Here is a 22,744-nt window from a genome sequence, read left to right on the forward strand (position 1 = left end):
TTCTTGTCCTATAAAATAAGGGACAGATTTATTCTATCATATTATCAAACTCTTGGTGTGGTGATCGTCCCCATCACCCCCCCCCCCGACCTCTTGGTTGGATATTAAGGGATGAAGAAGTAGGGAAAGCTTTCTTCCTAGAATGGGATTACTTCTATTCAACTTATAAACAAGCATAAAACCCAACTGGTTCGGTTTAATTAACAGATTTAAAAACATTTAAAAAGCAAAACGGCACACATTTATGCAGGGTACTCATCCAAAGAATCTTTTCTTCATACTCATTTTAATTGAATTTTATGGTAAAATATGCAGAGTGCACGCATCACATACAGGCTAAGCTGCTAATAAAAGTGGTTAAATTACAGTGATATTTCTGTATGATTTCTTTCATTTATAAAACTCATGAACTTCATTGAAATTATCCCTTCAGACCCAGTACTAAGAAACAGAAGGGGCAGATAAACACCAGCTAAAGCACCAAGACCTGCAGCTTGGTCAGGCCCCCCTAACTATTCTGAGGCAACTTGGGCGGTGCTCCGAGCCGAATGGGGGGGGGGCACTTATAAATCCTTTTTCTGAGCATAACTATTTCAAGGAGACTCCAAGAAAAGACTGCTCCCGAGAAAGCAGGCTACAGCCCTGGAGAAGGGACAGAGCTGTCTTGAGAGCATCATGAGCTCCTGGGCAAAGTGGTTTTTCTAAGGCCCTACCGAGTAAATTCTAGAAAATTTCAACTAGATCTCATTTTTGTGAGGCCCCTCTACTCTTGAGGCTTCTGGGCCGTGCTCGGGTGGGCCCATGCATTAAGACGGCACTGGGAAGGGGTTGTTTTTTCTCTCTGTAGATTTTTTTTTTAACCTCTGGGACTTTGGCTTAAATTTCAACGATAACGCACAATTCTTGAAGTTTGGGCTGAACCCTGAGGTTAAAAAAAGAATATCTAAAGCGAAAAGAAGCAACCGCACGTTTGTGCATACAGGGTGCTAAAAAAGGATTATGCATAATCGCTGGTAAAAGTGATAAATGTTGCGAAATTTATCGAACTTACCGATACGATTGGCGATTATGCATTACCGATATGCTTTACCAATTCAACGCATTTACCGTAACATATATTTAATGCTATATTTCTTCAGCTTCAAAAAACCTCATTTCGAATATACCAAGACCCATACCCGAAATTTCTCTTATTCGAAATGGATTTGCCTCTGTTTGTTTTGAATATGGGAGGTACACTACTTTATTTCCATATTTCAATGGAAGTCCCTATTAACCTACCCTATTCTGCTGCGTCCGTAGATTATACGTTTCAAAAAATTACGTTGAAATAAAAAAAAACTTCAAAAATGAATTTCTTATCGAAGTTGCATGAAAAGAGTGGCTTTAGTGCGGATAAACCACTGCGTATCATCTACGGCTTTATTTTTTTCCCGAGAGAGATTTCATTAGTTATAATTACGTTAAAAATGTATTAACAAAAACATTGGTAGATTTTTTCAGATTGGGTAGATGCCAGTACAAAAATTGACATTTTCTCTACAAAACTGTGTTACACAACACCCTCCCCCCCCCTCCTCCTTGAGAGTGATTTCATATTGATAATTGAAATTTTCTCATGTGGGTCATATACCACTGCGGACTATACATGGTGCCTTTTTTTCCTCAAACTAGCGAAGTTTGCGGATTATAAGCAGCAAAATTCAATAGGTTTTGTTTGATTCTTATTCAAGATTAACGTCGAGGAAATGACTTTCTTTACGATGATTAAAATTCTTACAAATCTTATAGAAAACTAATACAACAAAAATTAAAATCGACAATTTCACTATTAGGATCACCAGATTTTCATTTCGATCAAATTTATATTGAGGTTTTCGGCTCTTCTTGAAAGTCGGTTGGAAAAAAAATCAAATTGAATTTCCAACATACGTTCCTCATTAGTTTCTTGAAAGGAAATGGTGTCTTTTTACAGTCCCGTTGTGGCCACAACTTACCAAGGCCTCCTAGACAGAACAGAGATACTGTCTAGGAACCTCATGGGAAGCTTTACCGTTATTCGCCGGGTATCTATAACAAGATCCATGAAACTCCGAAAAGATGTTCAGTTGTGTATATGTACGGTTTGTCAAAATTTTTCACATATACACACATATGTTGCACTCAGGGGCAGCTCGAGACAAAATCTCTACCCGAGTGGGACCTATTTTTTGACCCCCTGACCTCCCCAATTAAAAAAAACGTTTGTTTCAATCACTTCGTTTTGAGATGCGTTCTAAGAAACAGCGATATTTTATGTCATAACGTATGTCGAATTTCTTTTGGCCTTTTACCTTGGCTTTGGCGCTCCTCTAGAGCAGAAATCATTTTCCTATTTTCTTGCCCTTTTACCTCGAACTTAACGGCACTCCTATGTATAGAGAGGGCGCAAATAAGTTTTCTTAAATATTTTTTTGCATTTCCACTTCGGATATAACAACCCTCCTAGCGAGCAGAAATAATTTCCTGTAATTTCTTTCACCCTTTTACGCCGTATTTGGCGCTCCTACTACAGGGGGTAGAAAGATAACCGTACTATTATATACACTCAAACCTTTTTGTTTCTTTTTTGGAAAAAAAATTCTCATCTCAGTCATTTTTCATGTATATTTTATAGATATTTTTTTTATAAATACGTATCTTAAAGACATTTTTCTAGTAATGTATATTTAACACGTTTCGGCGTCCCTTCTCTTTTGACGACCGGTGCAACTGCACCAGGCGCACTGCCCTAAAACCGCCCCTGCCATCACCCGATCGGAACAACAAATAAGTACTGTAGCCTATGGTACAGAGGAGGGGGCGATTGCCCCCCTTCCATTCGAGGAGTGTCTGTATCCCTTTATAATTGTAACAAGAGTAAATTATAAAGAAAATAAAGTATTCTTTTTCATTTAATCGACGTAAAAGTCATAATTGTGTTTTGAAATTCCGCTTTAGGGGCCATTCAAGTATTACGTAAGCAGATTTTCAGCCGTTTTTGACCCCCCTTCCCAGCAAAAGTCAGCAAAACACTGACCCTCCCTCCCCCGTCAGCAAAATTTCGTCAGCAGCTTAGAATATTTCATATCTTCAAAAAGGGGTGGTTGATGAGGTAAGCAACCTTCAAACCCCCCTCCCCCTTGTCATCAAAAGTCAGCAAATCCGAACCCCCCCCCCTCGATGCTGACACAATACTTGAATGACCCCTATTCGCAATTTCAGTTCCTCAAATATGCTCCGCTTTTATTGCTTCGATGATTAAGACCAGGGCGGAAAACAGCAGACCTATGATTCAATTTTCTGCGGCTCTCAAAAATATGAAAATATAATTAAAGGGTTGTGACGAGGTCTCGGCTGCAAGTACAGTAAAACCTCTCATTTGCGGACACCGGTGGGACAAAAACATTCGTAAAAAAAAGTCACAGTTAATCAGGGGTTTGAAATGCATACTTTTATTATACTAGGCGAAATTATTATTTTGCCATAAAAGAGGGGTGACCAACTCAGAGGGGTGTCCATTAAGAGGTGTTTATTGTATTGTTGTTGGTGATTCTCGTAGTCTTCCTAGAACCTGATTTTCGTTAATCACAAAAAAATTTCATTCATGCACGCATGGTATTCCTAGAACGAAAATTTCACGATTTATTCAGGAAGACGAAAAATCTCACAATTTGTTCTTCAGTACAACATCATGGGGACGGGGTCTCCAGCGGTGCAAAGTTATGTCTTAAAGCCCCTACTTGGCTGGAAGTACCTGCCTACCAATTCACATTCTCGAAAATCGTAGCACGAGATCCCATTATCATGAGCACCTCCCCCCACCCCCAGGAATGTGCTAAGACAGCTCTACTGCTTTAGGAATAACACGAAATGAAAATCATGTTCTAAGAAGACGAAAAACGTGAATAACATGTTCTACGATAGCAAGAATTTCAGAATGCATGAGATTATTTACGAGAGTAGAGTACAAATACAATGCCACAACAAGAAGAATGCCCAACAAGGTGGCTGAGAAAAAGATTCCACGCATATACGCGCTTATAATGCAAATGGTTTAATGCAGGTTTTTAATGTATATTTTGGCAGTGAAATCATGGGACCACAAAATTTTTCCGTTGAAGACAGGTTTTACTGCATTTCCTTTTTGCAATCATGGAGAAAAAAATAAATCAGCAAGGTAAACGTGTAAGGCAGCTTAGCAATGAAAAGCTTCCATTCGGCGTAAACAAGTGGAATAGGCTTGCAAAATAACAGGAGATAACGTCACCTCTCGCCAACTCCACTGCATAATACATTTGAAATTAAATTCTGAAAATTTATTTGATCGCAATTTATTAGTCTTATAGGTGGCACAACGCCGCGAGAAATGCAAATCCCAACATAAATCGCGAAGTGCGGCTTATACGGTGAAATTAAAATTTGAAAATTTATTTGATCGCAATTTATCATGCTTATCGGCGCCCCAACACTCCTCGCCGCAAGAAATGTAAATCCCGACAGAAATCATGAAGTGCGGCTTATACGTCAAAATTACAATTTGAAAATTTATTTGATCCAATTTATTAGTCTTATCGCCGCCCTAACGCCCCTCGCTGCGAGAAATTCAAATCCCGACAGAAATCACAAAGTGCTGCTTATACGGAAAAAATTGAATTTTTTAATTCGACCGTGTCAGGATTTTGACATGCCGGGACCGTGACCCAGACCCGAATTTTCTATTGCTACAAATTTTTAGGTCAAGATTTCTGGTTGGCTATCATATGTTGATTTTCTAGCAAATTTCTCGTGTAAAAAGTTGAGAAATGTTGAGTTCTATCCCGGGCCCACCAGAGAGCCATCATTCCATCTATATGAGGAATTTATATGAGCAAATAACAATAATACATCAAACCTCATTAATACAAATGATAAGGACCAAAGAATTTTTTTCGTCAATGCACAACTATTTCCTTTAGCTATACTTCTTGGACAGATCAAAGTGATTGAAGAGCTTGCCATGAAATCTTCAAGAAGAGACACAACTACAAGCAACACCACACTAGAGATGTCTTTAACATGGTGTTGCTACAAGACTGGGCATCCAGGAAATCCCAATTGTTTTCTCTTTTTATGTGACTGCAGGCCTCAGAAGCAGTGCAATTAGCATTGAGTATGCTGCGTCATTCTAAAAACGTATCCTAGTACGATTATATGAAGAAAAAAATCTACCAACTCAGGATCAAATTCAAGAGATCAATGTTAAGATAGACATATGGTCATTAAATATAATGTTATAAATAGCACCCGTAAGTTTTCAAGCAAAATGCCATAAATGCCTTTTTTGCCCATTTTTAAACTTTTTTTTAATTTTCCTGCCATAAGTTTCTAATTCTATATTATTTTATGTTTATTAGCGAATCTTAGAGGGCATATTCTGTAGAACTTAGATGTTTTTATAGCATTGAGAACTTCAAAAGATTTTTTTTCAATTTTAAACCCATAGTATTCAGGGGCTCAGACGATTGTCCTCCAGATGGAAACGTGTTCCTACAACAAGTCGATTGCCCTAAATCTGATTTTCATCAAAGATGTATTGATTCGCCAGTCTAAAAAAAGTGTTTATTAGCATCCTCTGCTGTTGACTTGAAACATTAATTTCTGAACTAATGAATATTATAAAAATATGTTTATATCTCTTCTTTTGGAGAAAAGTTATTACTTTGACAAAATTTATCCTAGTTGAACTCAATTATAGAGAAATTTGATGCAGTCAAATAGCAGTTAATATAATTTTTAATCTTAATTTTGGTCAGTGGACAAATTTTGCTTCATTTCAAGTTAGTTTAAGTTTCGATTCTGCACGCATAGTTTTGATTTTTAGCATCATCTGTCTTTGACTTTGAATATTACTTTCTAATTTTACACATAAATTGGTCGTATTTCTTCACATTCTATTGTTTGCTTTTATCTGAGAAATCAATTTCTCAATAATTTACAGAATAATTGATTATTTTGATAAGTTGTGCCCACTTATAAAATAATCGGATACAGTGAAATATCGGTTAATACATATGTTTCTTCTGCTTTCATGAGCCTGAACTGGTAGAAAATGATGCTGATTGTAATGTATTTCCAGTGTTTATTTATTATGTTTTGAATGTGGAAAATTTGCCAAACATTCCCAACAAATGTAAAACTTTGACCCAGCATACATTTTTTTATATGCCTATATGTTTGCTTCGTTTGATACATAAATTTTCCATATATAACTGCTATATATTCCCAATCTTTAACGCTTATATTTTCGGAATGATGAGAAGCACTGATTTCTACTTGGATGATTTTCCAAAAAGACTTCTCATAGGTTTTCTTTTGGCATGCAGTGGATCCCACTTATTACATTCCCACTGTACATTTTCTCGCTTAGTATGGCTTATTTTAATGGTCCCAACTTCCACTAATACTCATCAAAATTTCCCGGTTAAAACGTTTTCCTGCTTATGATGTATTTCCATGATGGTTTTTAAAAACCGCTATGAACCAGATCGACTGTATTATTTGTCTTGAGATTATCTTCTGGCTCATGATTGTGAACTAATTCCGAATTGTAAATTTCTTTACCATTTTCATTGCAGTGGACTTTCCATTTGTTCTATTTTTCTATATATTTTCTATTTTCATGCCAATTATTATAATCTATTATTGAAACAGTAGATTCAGTGAATGTGGGCAATTTTTTGCCAGTTATCATAGTTTTTAGTTACTTTTCCTTTTATTCCATTAATTATACATGTCTATTTTATGCATTTTCAGAGCCTTTTTGTGTGCCTATATCTTCAGGCTCTAGTGATAAAATATATGTCTACTTCGAGCAACACCAATCATTTTTGACCAATGGCGCCCCCAGCATAGAATTTGTTATCTAGGCCTACATACTAGGAAAATATAGTGAAGTCTGTATACAATATAATGAATTCCCTATTGTACGATAAAAAGTGTGTGCAGCCATATGGCTTTGTGAGCATGTGCAGTTAAAAAAAAAGAATATTGAGACATGATAACACTTTGCTAGGCCGGGATTACACTATAAAAGTATTACAAAGGTTAATTTATAAAATTTTAAAAATGCAACCAATAAGCGAATCTGTTAAATTTGAGCGAATGTAATGAATAGGCGTATTGGTTGTTTTTTCAAGTTTTGTAAAAGATCTTTTATGAAACTTTTATAGTGTAATTCCAGCCTCACATGCGAAATTTCATTACTAAGCAAGTTCAACTCTCTGCATCAGATATTATAAAATATGTTACATACCACCACCGGGTACCAACTGAGACAGTTCATAATCATCTGGATTGCCCTGTATACCATGCTTGAGTAATGCATTGTCAATAACAGTATGAGCATGATCTCTGTTATTTAGCTGAAAGGTGATAAAAAAAAAATTATTCACATTTTAAATCAATAAGTTCACTGACACGTATGTAAAAAGTTTATCTCTAGGAGCTGATAAAATTTTCAGTAGTTATTGACTAAATTAAAGTCTCAAAACTAAACATGATCACATGTAGCATTCTCATACAAATTTCATTAGGAAATATAACTTTGATCACACATCATATGAGAATACATGGCCAAAAAAAAAATTGTCACATTCATACACCACTTTTTAAAAAATTACATTTGAAATAAAATTTATGAAAAAAAAACCAATCAGTAATGGTTATCTTTTGTGGAAGATTCCAAAACAGGAATTGACATACAATCCAGGCTCAACGGGACAGTAAAATTTTAACATTTTTTGTTACACAATTCACAGTGTATTTCCCTTATTGTTGGCTTTTTATTTTCCAGTGATGCTGCACATTTGGTGATTTTATTCTGATTGTTGGAGTTTCATACATTTTAATTGCTAGCAAGAGTTACATAAGTAGAAATTGTATGTTGTATAAAAGCTTACTCTCTGCAAGAGTGTATCACAAATATAAACTTCATGCATTCAACAGCATTGCTTGGAATAAATTGATATCTTTTGTTTCACCATCAGATGATTTAGCTTTCAAATGGAGCAAAACATTTGATCTTGCCAATAACTCTTGGCATGTGAATATTATACTACTCGATCTCAATTGGTTTTCTGCCTGGTGACTCTCACCATGAGCAAGGCCAATAGGCCATTTTAACAAGTTTAGGGAACAGGTCTTAACATTTTCAGGGTTGTTTTTATTATTTTAATGAAAGACCAAATTGAAAATTCTTATTAATAAAAACTTCCAGAGTTTAGAGGCCCTCGTTTGTCCATTCATTAAGGCACTGCTGACTATTGCGGTGGCACTCATAATATAAACCCATGAAAGACTGCCCCCTTTCTCTTGCTACAAATTAATGCAAGCAGTGATTTCAAATTGAAGCTCCTGCTTTTTTGTGTTATTCTGAAAATACTTGAGTGTTCACTATGAATTAAGTAAAAATACAAAATTTAAAGCAAATCAATCTGCACTTTTTATCTTTGAAACCAATTGTTTTTGGAATGAGGAAAATGGCAGTGGAACAAAAATCACTTGATTTTCAATTATTTTTTATGGAAAAGTTTGCTTTGATGTATGAGTGTTTTTGATTACAAGCCCATTTGATCATGCTTACATACCGAAATATTGCTGTATGGCTGTATGTTCCTTGCCAAGATTATCCATTTGACCTATGTACAGCTAATGAAGATAATTCATTCTGGAACCATGTTTGTTAGCCGAAACATGATTTCCCATAGGTTTCTATAGAAAATTTTATTGGTTAATTTTAGGCACTGTCCAAAATTTAAAGATATTTTTTTTTTAAAACACCAAGTAGCGCTATAAAAAAAGACAAAAACTAACCAAAGGCTAAAATAAACAGCTTCAAAATTGGATAAATGAGAATTTACAGGAAGATGTACACAACGAACACCAGCTTTAGTCTATTGAAGCTGATGTTGACACAAACCAGATGAGTTCCTAGGTATCATCCATTTATGGTTTGGTTAGCTGATTTTTGTGTCTGGTACATGCTGATGGAAAAGATAAGCTCCTAGGATGTCGAGACTATTCAGTTTGATGTTAAGAGTCTTGCAATGAAAAAACACGTCCTCTGAAAACATAGGCTAACATTTTTAATGCGTATTGTATTAGCTGAATTTTTTATTTTAGATGAAATGGTTCATAAGCCTCAGAAAAAGAAGTGGAGGTACATCTAGTAAAAGATTCAGAGGTGGACATGAGCTAATCAGGCTCGAGTGACAGTAATTCTGATGAAGATTGGCACTAAAAATCATCTCATGACATTGCCGTTTTATGTTAATGCATGCATCTACATCAACTAAAATGTTCATTAGTTGAATCCATATTCATTAGCCAAGGCAGAAAAAATCATGAAAAAAAATTGTTAACCTTTTACTCGCCAAATTAAGATTTGAATTGATTTTCAATTTTTTTTTCTGTTATTTCCTGTCCTGATCCTTTAGTTTAGATATATCAACCATAAAATTCATGAAAAAAAATTTTCTTGTATATTTTCGGGACTTGCCCATGTTCATAGAAACAACATTAAAATCAAAAATTAAATTTTATTCTTTTTTAAAAATAGGTGATTAAAAAAAATTAAATTTATAGTATAAAAAAGTGTTGAAATGAATGAAATTTTTGTTTGTAAATTAAGTCTGGAATCTCATGCATTCAAGGAAAAAGAATTCAAATGTTTTCATGTAAGAAAAATATTTTTTTGCAATTAATAAAACTGATGTTCCCAATTGGGAACATTCGCCGTTAAAAGATTAAGCAAAAAAACCATAAGCCAAGGTGTTCATTAGCTGAGGTATCAGCTGCTATAGTTGTTGAGTGGTCATAGTGACAGACTCACATTGCGAGGACCCAGGTTCGAACACCACTGTTGCCACAGTGGTGGTTGACTGAAATTGGTTTTCTGTGGTTCTCAACTTTGAGGAGTGAATGCAAGCCGATCTCCCAGTGAAAAGTCTCACCACAGAGAGCAACAAGCCTACAATGGTACAATATTCAATCATCTCACTTCACTTCTAAAATATAAATGGCAGCACTGAAAATCAGACACAACAGTATATATGCACTCAGACTGTTAGGTATACACATGCATACTTCTGGCACAACTCACTCTGTAGTAAATTGCCCATGGTGATAGACCAAAGTTGTGCTCGGTTTGAAAGAAAGAAAGCCGAGGTATCATTGTATATCACTATAAGTAGTACCATGTTATAGTCCTAAATCTCTGCCTTATCCCATTTACATTTATTGTTTAAAAATCAGTCAACCTCTCTATTGTCCTATTGATTCATCAAGTGAAAGATACGTTTCAGTATAACATACATTATCAATTGAAAGGGAGGAAACGGTTTCAGTCCAAAAAAAATCTAAATTAATATTTTTGCGGTTTTGTATAGTACCCTCTCTTTCAACCACATGAAACACCAGAGGCAAAAATGCCTCTACTCTACATGTACTGAGTATGGAAGTACACTATGGTATGGCAACGCCATCTGGCGAGTGAAATAACTGAGGACGCTGGCACAACACAATGTTGTTGCCTAATGTTGCCAAGTTATTCAGCATGTCTGTGCAGTGTTTAACGCACAGTTGAAACTTGAGAAAGTTGTCAAGAGCCATTAGTGCTGCTTGGCTGTCAGAGAAGATAGCAATTTGTTTGCCATGATACCCATTAGAAATCAGGCTTTCAGCAAGTATATATGGCTATTGCTAATACTTCAGCTTGAAAGACTCAGAGATGCCGCTGTACTCTAATTTACCTGGGTCCCGGGACTCAGGTTATTCAAAAAATCTGGGTCATTTTTGTGTGAAAGTGGGTCCCTCTCAAAAAAAATTTACTTTGAAAGAAATTATGCTGCGCCCCATAATTCACTGGTATCTCTGAATTTTCTTCCGGCATGCCGCAGGTCTTTGATCACCTGCGTATATTTCTTCATTGAGACTGAGCGGTGGGTCATGTTCTAGATAGGAGAGGAAAGTATCTGTGTGAATCAAGTATAATTCATTTCTAAAAACAGGTTCAATCCAAAAAAGGTTCATTTACTTTCATTGTCTACTAGTAGGAAAAGCTTGCAAAGAGAAGCCCATGAACACTGAGAATATTTAACAAATGTAATAAATCTATACAGTAGATCTTGCTCATAACATTTCTCCCATTTAGAACGTTTTTCCACTTAGTATAACTTATTTTATTTTATTTGGTCCTAACAATATGTAATTCTCATTAATATTTCCTGTTTTCGTATTTACAACATTTTTTATGACCGTTTTTTTGAAAAAAGTTATAAAGCAGGATCCACTTTAATTAGCAGTTGGAGGCACACATTTATATATTTACTAATAAATCAATCTGTAAATTTCCTTCTCATTGATTTTACATTTCGTTAAAAAAACCTTAGCACTTTCAATATCTTCTGATCAAATTTAAAGCAAATTAGATTCTCTCACACTTATCTTTTGATTCTCCTATTCATACTTTGGTTTCCTAGTAAAATGATTTTATTTTCCCTCTCTGATGGTCCACCACTCTGATCTGTCGCCATTTAACTGCACATTGAATATGGGAGCTATGTCAGATTTGTGTTCGAAAAACGTAACAGTGTGCTTATGTATGTATGCCTAGCATTTGGCGTGTTTTGTGTTCAGTAGGTGGTGCCATCTCTCTAACGCCGCAACTGGGAGGGCAGGCGGGTTTGGTGCCCCGGGCACTGAACCAGAAGGGGGCGCCAAATTCACCCTGTAACTGCTTCTTCTGCATTACAAGGGGCACCAAAATACCGGCTTGCCCCAGATGACAAAGTATCTAGTTGTGGCCCGCAACTAGATACCTTCTCAAACGGGGCAAGCACACATTTTGGCACACCCATGTAATGTAGAAGCAGTTATAAAGGGTGAATTTGGTGCCCCCCTCTAGTCCAGAACCCGGGACACTAGACCCACCTGTCCCTGTCCCTCCCAGTTGCAGCCCTGCATCAATCCTCCAAACTGGTAATGCATGCATGTGAAGTTTAATGTATACATATTTGTGTTGCATGTCTGTGTGATCGCCGTGGCAACCAGAAGATTTTTTCAAAGGAATAGCAAACTCAAAATTTGAAAACCTTAGAAAATCACGTTTTTATCTGATTACCATTGCGCAATCGCGGGTTCCAAACACAGGGCCTCTTCCCTCCCCCCCAAGATCAAAAATTAAAAATATGTTTATAGAGAATCAAAATATTGGAATAAAATAATTTCTTCTACACTATCTGTTAATTTAAAATTGTTTTAGAGTGTTAGTGACCCAAACTTTCTGTGAAGAATTAGATCCTCTTGTGCCCCTCCAAAAGCTGATTCTGCGTACAGACTCGTAATTTTCATGATGCGAAATGGTGATTACTACATAGCAGCTAGATGACAAAACTGCGGATATTCAAGGTCCAGTTTTTACAGATTCGGTTTTTTTTCACAATCTCGGGAGAGTTTTACAATTTGAACAAGCAGTCTGATCCTTTACGATTTTAAAAAAAATGTGCATTCGCAATATTGTAAGAGCAAGGCAAATTTACTCCGTAAAGAGGTTGTCTTTGAATGCCGGCAGATAGCCGCAAAAGTACAGTAATTTCCGGTATGTAACCGGAAGGGAGAAAATCCATAGGGGAATAAAAACTCCAAAATTTGACAATTACACAGCCCCTCATTCAGGGAAACAACTAGAGATATATCCCTCATCTTATTCTTCAACAACCTGCGTGTATATCAATACAGTAGTGTGCAAAGTAGTAAAACCACTTTTTCAAGGTCGCACAATCATGATAGACGGTAAAAATAAAAAAAGTTGGGTGAGGTTCCTCTATTTTTTTTCTTAGAACTAGGAAAGAATGCATCCCAAAGGATGCATGAACAAAATTTTTATGCGGCTTTTTCCGAAATTCCAGGTATTTGACACGGAATAGCACGTCAATGGCATCTCTGAAGACTGTAGTCATTTTGCCAAGATACAAATGTATCTTACGGTAGTCGTGATCCACTCCAGAGATGCAGAAAATTGCTCCAGCCCCAGTTTCAGTAATCCTAGAGCCATCGGTGTAACATTTTATAACTCCTGTTGAGATGTTATCAATTATGTTAGCAAGTTCATTTCTCCTGGGTATGTGGATAGTGAAGTTTTTAGTAAAATTTTTTGTTTTGGAACAGGGGTCTTTTGGCATTAGTAGAAAAAAGATTTCTACTTTTCCCAGTAGAAGTGGTTCTTAAAAGAAGGTTTGTATCCCAAATAAGGATGGTTGCACCACGTACCCTTTCCAGCCTGTACATAGTTTGGAAAGCTTCTCCTTGTAGATACCGTCGAGGTGGCAGCTTGAAGCTTGAGAGCAGTTTCAAGGGCGATAGAAGGGGAGCTGGGCAAAGCTCCCATGATAAGAATGCATGCTAATCTTTGCACTTTTTGTAAGGCAGTCTTGTAAGAGGTTTTTGCTACAAGTTTTTGTGTAAATCCACTGGGTGGTTTTAGGATTTAAACCCCATGTTTCATCAATAATTCTTTTGCATAGCATAACATAGCTGCCAAGTCCCCCGAATTTTTCGGGAATCTCCCGAATTTTAGCTTCATCGCTCGACCTCCCGAAAAGTTCTTAAATCTACCGAATTTTTACGAAAATCACAAAAATCCCTAATTGTCCCTAAAAATTACCTACTTCATTAAAAAAAATCCCTGCTTATGAAAACAGTCCCTAAGGAATTTCTTGTGGGGCATGAAGCCTCTTTTTTTTTCTCTTTCGAAATGACGTCACACGTCGTAAATGGGGGAATTCCCTTTTTAAGGAAGTTTTACAAACCCTCTGATGATAACAAGAAAGTTGTTTGTCTTATCGTGCAGGGAAATGGCTTAGCAGCCAATAGTCCTGGATAATAATTGAAGATTCTAGTGACGCGCATATGGTCAAAATTTCTTTTGTTGAAGTTACGTACGTGCGATATAACAAAGCATGAATAATGATAAGCAAAAACATATTTAATCAATTTTAAAGGTACTTATTCCGATGAATTTCCTTTCATCAAACGCTCCAAAAGAGGGCCTACTTTTCCTTTTTGTACAAGTTGTGTTACGGACATAAACATCGGTCATGGAAAGACTGCCATCATTACTCATGTGAAATGAAAAAAAAAACCATCAAGCAAGTGTCACAAAAAGTCAGTGTTCTTCAAAAATTGACGGCGTTTTCCTTCATCTTCCGATGATTTTGGGGTCATTCGCGCAGAATGTTTGTTCACAGCGTTTCTGATTGAACACAACATTTATTTTTACATCATTGAAGTTTTGGCCTCCAATTTCACTTGTTTTTTGCGTAGGAATTTTATTCCCAAGGGTTTAACTTCCATGTGTGTAAAATCCCTATTTTAATTTGACTTCAGTAGGGATTTTATTCCCTACGCTTTAACTTTTATGTTTGGAAAACCCCTATTTTATTTGGAAAAATCCCTATTGTATTTATTAGGGAGTGGTTTTAGCATAAAATACGGGTTTGCGCGAAAATCTCCAGAATTTTCATTTTCAAAAGTTGGCAGCTATGGCATAAGTATATTAGTGGCCGCTTAGCTTTATCTTGAATATGGAATTTCCAAGAGAGCTTAGAATCCAAGTGACAACCAATGTATTTCACTTTGTCACAGATGGTAAGACCTTGTCCCTTCGTGGTTAGATTTCCAAGTTCCCACTTTCTGTTCCATTTAAAGACCACTATTTTGGTTTTTTTCGTGGAGAATACTAGTTGGTGCTTATCACCCCATCTGTTGACAGAGTCTAAAATTTGTTGAGCAGATACCTCAATGTGGATATATCATGCCCTTGGATGAGCACGACTAGATTGTCTGCGTATACCTGAGTATATCCTGGTCCTTTTATTAGATCAGAGAGCAAGGAGCTGAAGACTATGTTCCGTAAAAAAAGAGAAATGATTCTCCCTTGCGGGCAACCTCTCCCGATAGATCTTTCAGCTTGGGCATCAAGAACACGAGCAGTGATTATTCGGTTCCTGAGCATATGATCTATCCATCTAATTAACATAGGTGGAATGTTGTAATCTATAAGTGCATTTTGTATAAAGTCAAATGTAACATTATTGAAGGCTCCAACAATGTCCAAGAAAATGCCAATAGCAAATTGACAATTGTGTTTTCATTTCTTCAGATCAACTGATGAAGAGCAGTCAGTGGAGTGCCCAGCATTAAAGCCATGCTGGTTCACATCAACTCTGCTCATTAAATGGGGAGTATCTTGGAGATGAAAGAGTACCAGTCTTTCCGATAACTTCAATTGAAACGATAATGTAATCATTCTATGAGATAATGATTTATAGGTGTCTCTTCCTGGTTTTGGTAGGAAGATACCTCCGATAATTTCCCATCCTTTTTGTAGAAAGATAGGATATATTCCACCTGTGCCTGGTGATTTCAAAGGAGAAAATCCTTTCAAGGCTTTGGCACATTTGTCGTAATGAACTACTATGTTGACTAGCAAAGTGTCTGCTGGTTCTAAGGCAGGCCCAGACTGTTCATCAGAGTCTGGTTTTATAGATCTGCTAAGGTGATAATCCAGTAGGCATTCAAGTGTCTCCGATGGACTAATGGTATAGTTTCCATCTGGTCGTTCAATAACATTAATATTATCATAGGAATTGTTTTTGATCAATTTGTGTGTGATTACTTTGGCGGTTTCTAACAGTGAGCTCATATCTGTGCAGAACTTCTGCCAAGAGCTTTTCTTCTCTTTTCTGATTTCTTTCTTGAACTTCCTCTGAACCTCCTTGAAGTAGATCCAGTTTGATTCAAGTTTTGTCCTAACAGCTTTCCTGTGGGCCTTCCTCGTTTCCTTACAAAGGAGTTTAGGGGGTTAGAGCACCAACCTTGATGAATTTAAAAAAATAAGTGCCTAATGTTCGGACTCGGCAATAAATTGTAGGTCCCGGTCTAATTAGCCCTCATGTGCATAAAATGACCATGGTGCGACAAAAATGATCAATGATCAGAAAACTCCACCTTTGATGCTAGGGGGGGGGAGGCATGCCCCCCCCCCCATATCTCTGCCCATGCTTAACAATATTTTAAACCACCAGTGACTTACCAGGCTATGCGTCATGGGGATTTGGTAGTAGTGGGTCATGGCTAGAAATTCTCAGAGAGGTAGATGCAAAATGATTTTGAATTTTATTAGATTCAACTATTTTCATCTATTTTCATTAGTCAAATTATTTTTACATTACATCAGTACTATATGAAAAATAATGCCCAGCTAACATAATATAGACGTGAGTTATTGAGGTAGTGCATCTAACCATCCTTTTTAAAATTTGAAAATCGATTTTTGGGTTCAACAAATGCTATCTGCAATTGTTCATTACAAATTTTTAAAATTCTATTTTTCTTTCAAAATTTTGCCTTCTAATTTGTAAGATAGCTGCAGCATCAATAACCATGGGTGCTATGTTCTAACCTGAATACATATAATAACCTGTGGAACCACTTTCCTTTTTTATCCTTGCTACATTGTTTATTACCAAGTCTTTCTTTTTTTGAAGCTGGACGCTAGCATATTGAAACAAATAACTGAAATATGTGAAATATTCATCACTCATCTTACCATTATACTCTTATATAGAGCCATTCCATTTATATCACTAGAGTTTTCTTCGAAGCTAACTTTGATGACATAAAACTCTTGCAGTTTACTGCCATGATCACTCACAGAATTTCCAGAATTTGACATTGGTAGGGAGTTACAAGATGATTGAAGCTAGAAAAGACAAATAACCATAAAACTCATTTGAAAACCGAATGTTGATTAGTGAATACATATTTCTTTTTAATGTACAGAAGTAACGTGTTGCTGCATGTAAGTAAATGTGAAAGTAATAATAATAATAGATAGATAGATAGATTTATTAATTGTATTAAAGGACGTCTGCCTATTACAATAAGTGGTACAAAAACAGAAAAAAAAAAAGATTACATTTGTATCTAATAAATACAAAAATATAAATATCAAAACGGGGAAAATCACAATTACACATAACAATCCACAAGGTAAAGAAGAAAAAATCTCAAAAATAATTGCACATCTCGAAAAAAATTAAATAATCCGACTGACTGCTCATTTGATTCTAGGGAGTTAATATACTGTGGGATACGTTTCCGGCGGAAAGAGATGTACATTGGGCAACAAAAAATTACGTGGACAAGATCGTTAGCCTCACATCTGTTGCAAGCATTGCACTCTGCGTAATTTCTAAAAAACAAGGTTCTGCCAGTAGGATGTCGATATGTCCTGGTTAATCTTAAGTTCATAAAAAACCTTATTATGTTAATTGGAAGGTTGATGAAAAGATATACTGCTGGTAGAAAAGAGAAACGGAAATGTTTAAAATGAAGAAAATGAGTAGAGTTGTGAATTTTGTTAAAATCAGTTTGAAATCCAATATCAGCCACTGCTTTAAGTAAACTGGGAAGAGATCTAGAAATAGTCCGGGGATCATTACAATTAACAAGAAATGGAAAACCGCATTCCTCCGATAACATAACATTTAGGTGTGCTACCCAGTTCCGGGAATGATCAGAAGCTGTATCACACATCTTACTTAGTTTAGCGAGGCAGATTCTCGGAAGTCCGGTTTCGTGCATTTTCAGTAATCTCGTCCAGAATTTTATTATGAGTTGAATTACTGTTACTTTCAAAAGCAGATGTCCCAATTCTGCCCTAATGATGTAACCAGGTACATTTCTAGGCAGATTATAAACTCTTTTGAAAAAAATTTGTTGAATTCTTTCGATGCTGTTTCAATCAAAAATACTCCATATAGGGGCAGCGTAAAAAAATACAGATGTAACTAATGATTGAAAAAGTTTACAATGTATATTTAAATTATTACATTTCATTTTTGCGAGAATCAGTATTAAATTATTGATTGCAAGCTGAGCCCTTCCCGAGAAGTGTTTGTTAGCTTTTGTGAAGAGACCCGAAAAAGAGAAAGGTACGCCAAGATAGGTGTATTCCGGTACAATACCAATCGTTGTGTTCTCCCATGACCAATTTTCGTGTGAAGATAGTTTACCTCCTCTTCGGAAAACCATTATTTTTGTTTTATTGAAATTCACTGTTAGCTTTAAACGCTTAAATCTATCAAAAATTAAATTTAATTTTCTTTGAAGATTGGCTCTTGTATCCTCGAGCAGTACCATATCATCGCCGTACAGTAAAATATGTATTTCTGTTCTATCATCAATATTTATGCCAGGAAAATTTCTGCGTTATCTAAAATATCTATAACTTCATTTATATAAATTGAGAAAAGATTTGGACCAAGTAGTTCTCCTTGAAGAACCCCAGTGTTTATGTTAAATGACTGTTCACCGCCAATACGAATTTGAGCAGTCGCGCCATCATATAAATCTTTAATCAAAGAAACAAATCAGTAACTAAGACTCCATAGTTCTTCAATTTCTCCCAGAGTATATCATATGGGACGGAATCGAATGATCTACTTAGGTCGATAAAAGCGCCATAGACTTTTCTTTGCTTGCGCTGGAGCTGAATGCCAAGTAAAAATATGATATATTGCTCCATATCCCTCCCTAAATCCAGCTTGACATTCAACAATAATATCGTTATATTTTAACCATTTATTTAGTCTGTTATTCAATACAGAAGTGAAAAGTTTAGCGAGACAGGAGGCCAACGAGATAGCTCTATAATTAGAGGGATCACTCAGATCACCTTTCTTAAAAACAGGGTTAATTATTAATTTTTTCCATGCAGCAGGAAAAAATGATGCATGCATTAAATTATTGAAAATTTTCACCAAGAGTGAGCGGGTGTCAGAGGAGAAGGCTCTCTGATATATTCATTTAAAATATATATTATCTAATCCCGGCAACTTTTTATTTTTTAATTTAAGAATAATAGAATAGATTTCCTCAAAAACAACTTCCCCATCTAAAACAGGATCTACAGGAAAAAAGTGATAATTTAAATTGTTATTGGGTCGCATCGTTGAAAGTTGGGAAGAAAAATAGTCTGTTAAAAAAAAAATTCAATTCAAATAAAGACACAATTTTTTTCATACTAACACATCTATTTATTTCAAATCCTTAAGCTCAAAAACCTTATCAATCGACATACCCGTATCGGTCTCCGTCTTCATCACCACCATCTGATCGGAGTTCACATAATCGTTTTTATACAATCTCACTACGTCATCCGACGCGGTACTTACATTTGGATATCCACTAAATATGGAATTTGATCGAGCAAAAACATGAAAACCAACAATCGGCCCCATTGATCGAATCAAAGAATAATTGAAAAGTCCATCAACAATTTTTTTAAATTTCTCCTTGACAAGAGGCTTGGTTAAAAAATCTGCAAGATTATCTTTCGTACTTACATACTTCAATTGAAATAAGTTATCATTCAACAATTTACGTACAAACTTGTACTTAATGTCTATATGCTTGGTCTTATTATTTTCAACATTATTTTTAGCAAAATGAATAGCCGCTTGGTTATCACAATACAATATAGCAATTTCATTTTCAAGAACATTCAATTCTTTAAGTATCCTCGAATACCATATTAATTCCTTCGAACATTCAGTTAAAGCTACAAATTCCGATTCCATGGAACTCAATGCAATGCATTTTTGCTTCTGCGATTTCCATGATACCGGGATTTCTCCGAGCACAATCAAATATCCACTAGTTGAATGTCTTTCACTAAGATTACATCCCCAATTTGCATCAGAATATGCTTTCAATAAAAAATTCTTTTCATTAGACAAATTTATCTTATAATGCTTAGTCTCAAAAATATAATTCAATACATCAACTAAAACAGTCCAATGGTGATACGTGTACCCATTACAAAATTGTGCCATAGTATTAACTACGTATGAAATGTCGGGTCTCGAACGACTTGCTATAAATGACAAACATCCTATTAATGATCTATAGGGTATTTCACGCATCAAGTCATTTTCACAAATTTCATTCGCTCTATCCGGTAATTTACATCCAACTTTTAAAGGTAATTGTACATTTCGTTTCGGTAAATTTTTAAATCTAGAAATCAATTTATCAATATAAGTTTCTTGATGTAAATACATTGAATCACCAATTTTTTCAAAATTTACGCCAAGTAAATATTTTACTGGCCCTAATTCAGTTATATCTAACACGTCTTTAATTCTATTGATCTGGATTTTTCAATCTTTTTCAGTTTTACCAAATATTACAATATCATCAACATATACAATCAAAATTACTTTGTTCAATTTATAAACACAATTACACCATTTACATTTATAATATCCCAGATTTAGTAATATTTTGTCTAATTCAAAGTTCCATTGACGTCCGCTCTGGTGTAAACCATATATAGCCTTTTTTAATAGGCACACATAATGTTTATATTTTTCAGAAATATAACCAACGGGTTGTCTCATATATACAGTTTCATCAAGATTACCATACAAGGTGATTTAACGTCAATTTGAAAATGACACCAATTCAATAAGCTAACTAATATAACGAACAAATATTGGATTATATCGAAATTTACGACTGGGGAAAAAACATTGGTAAAGTCAATACCTCGTTTCTGATTGAAACCCTGAGCCACTAATCTTGCTTTGAATCTCTTGATATTATTTTTGTCATCTCGTTTGATATTGTATATCCACCGGCAACTTAATATTTTCGCATTTGGAGGTGGTTCAACAAGATCCCAAACTTGCCGATCGCTCATGATCTCAATTTCATCATCCATAGCTTTATCCCATTTTTCCTTGAACTGAGAATTTTGAGTTTCCTCGAATGTTTTCGGAATTTCAACGTTGTAAGCTTCACATTGAAAAATATCCACAAAATCCGCACTTTCATCAGATTCCACTTTTTCACAACTGGTTTAAAATTGAATTGATCTGGATCAAACTTCAAATTATTTTTCTCGCAATATTTTTTGACATCATTCAAATTTCTAAGTCTTTCCGATCATTTGGATGTAGGGAAATAATACACATCTATACGTGAACTTGTAGTTCTGGGGTTTTCTTCCCTTATCCAATTAGATACATCAATAGATTTTTTCTCCGAATCTTCAAATTGTCTAACATTTTTGTCTAGTTCATAAGAACCATATTCAAACTTATTTTCATGACCGAACAGTGAAATAACACCAATTTTTGATTCATCAATTTTTACATGAATACTTTCAACAACTTTACGCTTTTTAGTAATCCAAATTCGGTATCCTTTTCTTTGGTTAGCGTATTCCAAGAAAATTCCAATTTTCGCTTTAGCTTGAAATTTATTTCTGTAAGCTTTTGGAACATGCACGAAAGCCAAAGAACCAAAACTTCGAAAATGCCGGACAGATGGTTTATGACCAGTCCAAATTTGTATAGGCGTTAACCCTTTAGTGAGTTTGTGTATACACCTGTTCTTGACGTGAACATAGGTTAGTAAAGCTTCGGCCCAAAATGATGGTTTTAGTTTACTGTCATGTAGCATAGCTCGTACAGCGTCCATCGATGTTCCATTGAACCTCTCCGCTACACCATTTTATTCTGGAGTAAAAATTGTGCTCCTTTCAATTCCTATTCCCAAGTCTCTTAGAAAATTTTCAAACATCTTGTGAATGAATTCTAACCCATTATCGGTTTTGACAGACTTCAACCTTTTACCAGTTTCTCTTTCAGCTTTAGACAAATATTGTTTGAAATATTCAAACACCTCATCTTTGTTTTTTAAGATAAATACATCAACTTTTCTTGAATAGTCGTCAATGATTGACAAAAAATATTTACCTCCATTTAACGATTTCATGGGAGCAGGCCCCCATAAATCCATGTGGATTCTTTTGAGAACACATTTTGTATTTCTGGCATATTCATAGTTTTTAGTCAGACATACTCGCTTAGACTTAGCGATATTACAAGTTATGCAATTAGCGTTTTTGAATTTCACATTTTCTAGATCTTTTACGCTATTATTTAAACTCATATTTTTAATTACAGGAACATTTGTATGACAAAACCTCTTATGCACACAGTCAGAATCTAAGCCATTCAATATCATTCCCCTCATTAATTTTTGGATAACCATATAACACATATAACAAACCTTTACGAAAAACAGTAAAGAAATATTTCGACCATTTGTTATATACAAGCATTTTGTTATTTTTCCAAATAATTTTGTTTCCGCCCAAGTCTATTTTAGCACAGCTTAGTAAGTTTCTCCTCATATTTGGTACATACAATACATCCGTGAGAGTTACGTTAACGACACCTTTTACATCTTTAATAACAAAATCAATATCACCTACCCCAAGGATCTTGGACGTATAGTCCTTGTCAGCTATAAGCGCTTCCGATGATGGCAGTTCTCTAAAGTTCTTGAACCATGATCGTTGATTACAAAAATGTGAAGTCGCTGCTGTGTCAATCAGGAATTCTTCCATCTTTCTTGTCGATGAGAAGGATTGTTCTTGATCGGTGATTGCACTATCACAAAACATAGTCTGAGTATTCTTTCGATGATCACTGTCACTTTTTTTCTTTTTGAAGCATCGATCCACCTTGTGATTAGTCCCTTTACAGTACGTGCAAAATTTCGACGGCCCCATAAGATGATCGTAGGTGGTTGAAGACAGTCGATTGCTGTT

The 22,744-nt window shown here is 35.5% G+C and overlaps 1 protein-coding gene across 3 annotated transcripts in view; it reads right to left on the bottom strand.

Annotated features, from left to right (window-relative positions):
- Rgl (Ral guanine nucleotide dissociation stimulator-like) overlaps positions 1–22,744 on the bottom strand; it is a 153,517-nt gene that overhangs the window by 14,023 nt on the left and 116,750 nt on the right. For all 3 annotated transcript variants that reach the window (XM_089233416.1, XM_089233418.1, XM_089233417.1), the window contains 2 exons: positions 16,667–16,819; positions 7,313–7,421 (listed from right to left, as the gene is read on the bottom strand). In XM_089233416.1, the coding sequence (XP_089089542.1) occupies positions 7,313–7,421; positions 16,667–16,819 (262 nt within the window). The remainder of the gene's footprint in view (positions 1–7,312; positions 7,422–16,666; positions 16,820–22,744) is intronic.

The sequence above is a fragment of the Pholcus phalangioides genome, unplaced genomic scaffold, assembly GCF_987345545.1.
Source record: "Pholcus phalangioides strain wild (caught in Gottingen) unplaced genomic scaffold, Ppha-v1.0 ptg000007l_1, whole genome shotgun sequence".
NCBI classification, from domain to species: domain Eukaryota; kingdom Metazoa; phylum Arthropoda; class Arachnida; order Araneae; family Pholcidae; genus Pholcus; species Pholcus phalangioides.